The sequence below is a fragment of the Montipora capricornis genome, chromosome 4 (assembly GCF_036669925.1).
Source record: "Montipora capricornis isolate CH-2021 chromosome 4, ASM3666992v2, whole genome shotgun sequence".
Taxonomy (NCBI): Eukaryota; Metazoa; Cnidaria; class Anthozoa; order Scleractinia; family Acroporidae; genus Montipora; species Montipora capricornis.
The window spans coordinates 52,115,463-52,123,765 of NC_090886.1; the positions used below are offsets into that span (position 1 = coordinate 52,115,463).

General features: G+C 37.6%; 1 protein-coding gene across 2 annotated transcripts in view; it reads right to left on the bottom strand.

Moving 5' to 3' along the window:
- The window catches only part of LOC138047350 (MAM and LDL-receptor class A domain-containing protein 2-like), a 23,751-nt gene extending 16,237 nt beyond the window's left edge, over positions 1–7,514 (bottom strand). For both annotated transcript variants that reach the window (XM_068894169.1, XM_068894167.1), the window contains exons 1-5: positions 7,413–7,514; positions 4,406–4,453; positions 3,349–3,516; positions 3,108–3,228; positions 2,609–2,793 (exon numbers count right to left, since the gene is read on the bottom strand). In XM_068894169.1, coding sequence (XP_068750270.1) covers positions 2,609–2,793; positions 3,108–3,228; positions 3,349–3,516; positions 4,406–4,453; positions 7,413–7,506 — 616 coding nt within the window. In that variant the 5' untranslated portion in view covers positions 7,507–7,514. The remainder of the gene's footprint in view (positions 1–2,608; positions 2,794–3,107; positions 3,229–3,348; positions 3,517–4,405; positions 4,454–7,412) is intronic.
- Positions 7,515–8,303: the final 789 nt, after the last annotated feature.

The window sequence follows — 8,303 nt, forward strand, 5'->3', positions numbered from 1 at the left end:
TCATTATATGACGGGGTTTGATGGTTACGTATTATGTTTCCATCATGATGTGTTGAGGTCTTTTGACTTGCTGTGTTTATAATCACATAAAGGGAGAAACTCGACGTCTTAAAAGAACCTCACCACATAAAAGGTAAACAAAGCACGTCAAAAGAAGACATCAACATATCCTCATGATGGAAACACAACACGTTATCATCAAACCTCGTCTCATAATGACACAGCCTCACCACATAATAACAAAACCACACCACAACACAAAACTTCAAGACGAAAAGAATAAAGATTACATAAAAAAGTTATGGCTTTCCGTAAAAGAGAATTCTTAACCCCGATTGTTACGGCATGCTAATGAGGTCTACACAGGCCGAAACAGCATTTCGTGGCAGCTACTGCTCGGGTGATATAGCTGTGTGTATGGTAAAGCTACAATCAACATTGCGGTGCGTGTCACCTCACGTTGAATTTGTTAGTCGATCTAATTTAGGGTTGCCAAAGACGAATCGGCAGACGAATAGTGCGAGTGTCTTTTTTGCGTCACTGAGAAAATTGAGGGAAGGTTTGTCCAATTCTCTTACTTAGTCGCTCCTACCATAGTTAATTAATGCATGTAGATGGTTATGAAACTCGACAAGTCTTTTTGTTACGTCTTTTTGTCTGTATTTTTGGCCTCGACGGGGCACAAAACACACCTTTTTTCGAGAAAATAACCAATCAAATCTTTCGATTAAGTTATACTCAACTAATTCACGAACACATAAAAAGCAAAAACAAAAGATTGTGTACTGTCACGTTCAATTCAATATCGATTGCGACAACATTGTTCTCACTTTTGAAGGTTTTAAGGTTTCATTACCAGTCCCTCGATTAACTATTAACTCCTACACAACTCTCCTGAAACCCCTTTGGTCTTCTACTCATAATCCCCTTCATCAATAGAGCGAGTTTCAATCGAGTGTTGTAGAACCAAAGCCAAAATAATTACTTTGGCCAATCAAAAAGAAGGGAGACAATCCAGTAAACCAATCAAAACTCGAAGTAATTACACGTAGCCGACACAAAGCGCGGGAAAATGTGCACACGTTAGCCACGGTTGGTTTTGGTTTCACTTCTGAAAAAAATGGCGCGAGAACTTTGAACCAATCCCTGAGTGAAGTAATGCAAAACCAAAGTAATTCGCTAAGTACTTTCGACACTCAATTGAAAACCACTGTAAAATGAGTCCTATGGCTTAATTGCCTGAGGTAACACCTACAATACAACTCTTAAGCCTATTGTAATGTTGCAAAAAATGTCAGTATTAATAATTACATTTTCCAAACGAGATGCACACTCCAGCCCTTTATTTTCACAATTAGGTCTAATTAAATTTATGGATCTGGTTAGTATTCATACTGCCCTTTTTACTTTTCAGTATCACCATAATTTACTACCTAAGGCCTTCGACAATTTTGTTTTCATGTATATATTATCTAAACACAATAATAATACTAGGCTAGCATCAAAATCAACTTACTATATTGACCATGTTAGAAATAATTTTAGCAAATTCAATATGCGCTTTTCTAGTCCTTCTATCTGGAATACTTTGGATGAAGAATTAAAAAGTTTATCTCTGCATTCAAGTAAGGAAGCTATGAAAAAACTATTCATAGGTACCAGGAGCCCATAGGAGCCTCCAACTGGCTTCCCGAGGTGAGGTAGCGTGTTTCCTGATCTATCTATTTCTAGAAATAACTTTTTTGAATTTGCCGCGCTAAATAAAGGTGTTCCCTAAATGGTCCGCATGAAGGGGCGATACAAGATGACGGCTGAATGCGGCAAACGAGACTCAAAGTCTTGAAAACGCTTCCCCGTTCGCTTTTTAATTGTTATTGACGTTTACCAAGACAACGAATGGCGCTAAAGTGGTTCTAAAAATAGATAGGTCAGGAAAAACCACTGCTTCATAGATACAAAGTGGGAGATGGAGGCTTCTACTTATGGGCTCCTGTAGGTTCTTATGCCTAACGCTAGCGTGGGTGGCAGGTGTTTGAAGGGGAAGGGAAGGGAGAACCGGTGGGAAAACGAGGACGCCGCACACGGAAGAAGAACTCCTCGTTGTCCTGCCTGTTCTCTCTACCCTTTCCCTTCGAACGCCTGCCACGCAGACTAGCCTAATGCTAGCTTAGTGTCTTTAAGTTTAGAGAAATTTCGGTTCTATCAATAACTGGTACTGCCTGTTTGTTCGTTTTTGTTGCTTGCTCGTTTTTGTTAACTATTGCACATTTGTTGTCACGGTTGTCTTTCTTCTTACTCATGTACAACCTAGTCATAGTAATGTAATCACTTGTTACTACTACTCAGCTAGTTTTAGTTTGTTTCTATTCTGAGTAGGTTTTTGCCTATTTTTCGTTTATTTCTATTTCGGTTGTAATTGTCTCTATTATCTCTGGCAAATAAAATGGCTCTTGTGTCCTACCATACCCTAGTCGTGGTAGAGCACCCGGTTGAACTTGCCATGGTATACAAAGTGACTGACTCGGCCAATGGTCTTAAACGCATGTTACAGGAAAGAAAGGTAATGAAATTAAAATTATTGATAAATTTGGACTTGGTTAATATATACCTGGTTGTATATTTTCCCAGAAGATCTCGATGTACTTGTCTCGATCATAACGTGACTGCTCATGCCAGAAACCTGCGGCATGCATCATTTCATGCATAACGACTCCTTTATGGTTACAGCCATTTCCTAAAGAAATGTCTTGTGAACCACTCCGCCAATAATTGACACCCACCGATGAATAGCAACTACAGGAAGAAATTGAAATTAAGAAATAAACAACAACAGCTTTTCTTCAGTTGAACAGCAACTGAAACAAAATGTTTACATGCAGGAATATAAGAAAGCAGACACTGCCCGAAATAACCAGAGAGTAAAAAGTGTTAGGTACCTTACACAGACACATCACCACACAAGCTTACATACATATGTGGACTTACTTCCTTAAAGAGAAACAATTTTTGAATAACTTGAGTAAGTAACTTTAGACCTAGTGGAGTGTACAATAACATTTTTAAAAAAAATACTTAGAATATAACAAACTTAATTTAATAGTTCTCACCCGCTTTTCTTCACGAAGATGACCCATTGGTCCTCATCCGTACGCGGTTTCCATTGTATGCAGGTATGCTTCGAAAACTCCTCAATCGCCGAAAGGATAGTTGAATCATATCCCTCTTGGACTAAAGTGTCAATAACAACAAATATGAAAAGCGAAGCCAGTTATCACGTATAAAAGTATTTGGGTTTTTCCCCTTACCTAAGATGGAGACAGACTGTTCATTTACATCAGTAGTACTCACTTAGCTGTGTCGAGATCTCATAAGGAATGATTTTCGCTTTCCAGATATAGTGCCTTAATCTCCTTGCGTTTCTTTTTTCCCGCGGCATTCCGCCATCTTCAATCACCCCATTGTTATCGGCACCCAGGAGAATATCCCCTTCAAATAACTGCGGTTCGACGTCCTCCTCTTGAAAGAAAGAAAAGACATGCACGGCTGCAATTACTTCTTCGATCATTTGGGCAAAGGTATTTCAATCTGGTTTTTTCAGTGTGTACATGTATAAACATTTTTTTTGAGGATTCGCCTCCTATTGTTGACATTTTCTAGGCAGCCACTTAGGTTCATTCAGCTTTATTTTTGAAATCAAGCGACGGCAAGGATCTTTTTCGATAACAAAAGTAAAGGAAAGAACCTTGCACGATAATCTTACTGGTCTAAGAAGCATCAAACTGGTGATCTGATGAAACAAGAGCACAGTATTTTTGAAATGTTAGCAGTAGTACAAGTATTATTATTATTATTATTATTATTATTATTATTATTATTAGTAGTAGTAGTAGTAGTAGTAGTAGTAGTAGTAGTAGTAGTAGTAGTAGTAGTAGTAGTAGAAGTAGTAGTAGTAGTAGTAGTAGTAGTAGTAGTAGTAGTAGTAGTAGTAGTAGTAGTAGTAGTAGTAGTAGTAGTAGTAGTAGTAGTAGTAGTAGTAGTTGTAGTAGTGAATATACTTCGCCGGCTAAATCAGCCTTTTTCAGAAGAAATCATTTAAAGTTACTCTATTTTGTGTTGACTTAATTAAGTCTTCATGTTCATCCTTTTTAAATCTGTGCGACACCGTTATACTGGTATTACCTAATCAGCGGAATACTCTCAGCCCTGTATTTACTTTGGACCCTTTCCACGGCAATTTTTCAATTTTTGTGGTGGTGATTACGTTCATAATTCGTTTGACTGAAAGCCACATTTCATCATTCGGACTCGTCTTAGAAAAGAGGCTGGAGCGAATCCAAATGCAACCATTCACAATTCCGAAAACTGTTTCAAAATAATGATATTGACCAATCCGTTAGAAGCATACCTTGGTTAATCTTGTAAATTACTTCAGTTGCCGAAGCATCAGGGTCATCTGTGATTAAAAGAGAAATGAAGTCAAAACTGAAAAGAAACACGGTTATTCCTTTTCGTAGAAGAGTTTTTTAAGAAACGACGACTGCTATGGCAACAACATAAAACATCATCATATGAGCATTGATACTTCATAAAAGGAAAACAAGAGAACTATTAAGTTTTACTAATCAATGGCTGTATATCTAATTAAACAATAGAGGACGTTTTTTTTTCCTGTTTCCATAGCCTCATCTAAACACGAGGGGGAGTTGGGAGAATTGGAGTCCAGAAATCTCTCCACTCCCCCTCGTGTTTAGATGAGGCTATGGAAACACGGAAAAAAGTTCTCTATTGCTTTTACAAAATATTTCTCAAAGAAAATTCGACAAATGAAGGAAAATGCTTTTTACTTCTAGATTGAAACAGATTTTCTTGTTACACGCCTATATTTCTGACCAGCCAATGAAAACGCACGTCTGACAAAACGTAATCAATCAAAATTCGTGTGATGTCACAGCCGTGTTTCCATACTCTCATCTAAACACAGCTGTTGACCAATGAGAGTGCGCATACTATCCTAATTATTTTAAAATGCATTATTCTCCTGAGGTTGCGAGCAATGAAAAATAGTTTGCGTCAGAGTTGAGTTGCATCTACAAGGTCTGAGGATTAATTCACCTCGAGTTTATAAACGTGATTCAACACTGCCGTTCATATTGTGGGCGTTCTCCATTTGCATGGAAAAACCGGGCAGAATTTCCTGTTAAAAGGAACAGGACAATTTCCCTCAATCAAAACGGAACGCGACGAGCGTGTTCCTTTTGCACGGAGTCGCTTTTTCTTTCATTGAGAGACTGGGTAACAACTATTTACAATAACAAACAAGGCTGTCGGCCTCGATTTTGTTTACGTCATAAAGAAGTATTGCTGAGGCTCCGGGCTGAGGCTAAACGTTCTTATTTCTTTTCTGCAATTGCAATGTGAGCCGGAAAACGTTTTAGTCGTGTGGTATACTACTTTCGAGTACAAACTGAGTTGTCCTCCTATAATGTATCTAGGAGCTCAGTCCTGATGAAAACCACATTGTTAATTATCCTGTTACAACCCGGGGGGGGGGGGGGGGGGAGAGGGGGGGAAGTGTGGGGTACTTGGGTCAATTTTTTCTGGGTATGTGCCGCTGACCTGTCAGAACCCCGAACCCCTTTATAGTCTATTTCATGGCCAATTATAGATCCCATCTTAGTCACTTTTGGTTAAATGTAATTTTAGCGACCCCAACTTAGTCACTTTCTGTTTATGCATAAACCTTACATAAAGCCTTTAGTTGTAATTTCAAAACGGAATGTAATGTGATTAGTAAATATTAAAAAAAAAAAACAGCGTTACTGTTCTTTCCGTGACAACTTTTTTACCGCGAATCTTTCCATTTTTAAATCCCACTGGCCAGAATTTTCTTATCCCCAAATCCCTACAATCTGCGACCCCGTTCTGGTAACTCTATCGGGAACTCTGTTGAAAATGCAACCCCGTTATTGTCAATCCAGTAGTGAAAATGCGACCCCATCCACTGGCAAATCTACATTAGCCCATTAATAGGAAGTACCCCCTTCCCAAGGTGTTAAATCATTTCTTTTACCTTACCTTGTTTCAACAGAAAAAGCAAATGCATGAGCAAATTAAAGACGTTCTTAACTGACTCTCAGCTTGGGTATGTTCTTAAAATTTTTGTTAATCTCAGCCTGTACGTTCTTGTAAAAAAGTTTCTCCTAAAAAATGATAGTACTGATCATGATTTCAAGTCAAAACACCAACTAAAATATAAGTGCTGAACACGCGTAAATAGACCAATGCAGATTCGGAGAAAAGAGGCACTTAGTGCGCCTTCGTATAAACCAATTCTTTTTTCATTAAGAATTAGAAATTTCAGGCTGAGATATACCATGCAAAATTCTAAGAATGTACTAAGAACATACCCATGCAGGCCGAGAGCCAGTTAGGAACGTCCATTTGTTTTTGTTTTGTTTTTTCGAGTAGTGTAAATAAAGTTAAAAGAAAAGCAAAAATGTAGTCTAAAAGGACAATTAACTCAAATACTTAGGGTTCCACCAGCATGATACACCGAAGAATAATTCAGTTTGTAGTCGAATTTAGCATACCACATAAATTTCGTTTCCAGGCTTAAATTGCAAAACGGTTTTCATAAAAAAAGAGTCTAAATTGCAAGTACTTACGTTTTTGTCACCTGAGAAACCAGTTCTTGAGCGTAATAATTAAACCAAGAGACATAAAGAGATTCAACTAAAAGTCACCATAACACTTGACAACAAGGGAGGTAAAGTGACTTATTTACTTTTCACTCTACAAACACTTCTTACAAAGGAATCCTTTGGCAAATACCGATTGTTAAGAATTCATGCAAGACTTGGAGAAGAAGCATAGCAACCAAAGATCACTTCTCTAAAACAGTTAAAAACGATATTATGTTAAGTTGAACCGCTTTATGAAAAAATAAATAAGTCAATGAACATGAACTCCAATTTCAACATTTTTAGCCATAAGAGGTTACCATACAGACCATATTCCCAAAATTCGCAAGTTTAACTCTTTTTAAGCCGTGAGGGGTCCTCCATTATCGTCTGGAGTTGGACAGAATAAAATCTACAAGTGACACTATTAAGAGTGAAAGAGTTTAAGAGAGGACTAAAGAGCTAATGCCACAGATTAGCCACTATTATTTTTTATACGTATGTTCTTGGGACTTTTTACTTCTTTTCTTTGAAAATAAATACTGTAGTGTTTGAATTAAACATGCTAAGATAGTAGCATTCATTCAATGATAGGCCAAACTTCGCCCAAGTTGCCCATCCCGATTGGGACGGAAACTGATTGTGCTATAGGTTGCCACGATCGTTAGCATACAATCTGATATTTAAAATATCTTCCAAAAATTGCTTTTGGTCGAAAAAAGGTTGACTCACCAGCTATATTAGAAATGGGACCTCCATGAGTTAAGGAGGCAAGAATAAACACCAGTGTTGCCAACAACACCTCCATCCTCGAGAAAGCACTCATCGATCTTCTGACTTAAAATCACTCAAACCGTGGATCATATATAGTGCTAAGACGTGTTAAAACAGATGATGTTTCACATGTTAATTGATTCATTATAATAAATACCACGGAAGTTCTTGTAATATTTGATTAAGCCTCTTCATTGAGAAGTTTGCAACACAAACAAAAGTGAACAATGGGATATGAATATTCTCTTATCAAAACTGTTGAGTGTGGTTAGAAAAAAAACGTTTCTTAGGCAATTTCACTTTGCTTTAAAGACTTCCATTTCAAGAACAAATTTCCTGGTGAATAATCACCAATGAAGTGAGGAAGAGAAAAACGTGACCTTGATCAAATATCAAAAAGGAAAGTGTCACATGTGGCAGTCTTCGATGCAAGGTGGGGCGGTTAGTCCCTCAAAAATTTCAATAAAAAGGGTTACATTTTGAAATTCTTTTGTCAGACACGATGAATTTGAACATTGCCTCACTAATGCGAGTTTCAGATGGTTTGGTCACTTTTCTTACATCAATATAGGATACAAAGTGAGCGGGGAGGGATTAGTAAAATATAGAAGAGTCAACTGAAGAAAGCAAATATAAATTCTTAACTTTATCAATGCAGGACAAATAAGCAAGTGCTTGATTCTCACGAAAGAAACATGATGGTTATCAGGGTCACGTACTGAGTGAAGAAAAGATATCCCGATCCATTCTTGGCCGAATAAAGTGTCTTATTGGATAAAGGAAAACAGTGGCTGTAGATAAAAACCCAATATATTTAATCACAAAAAGGCAGGCATCACTTAAGACTCC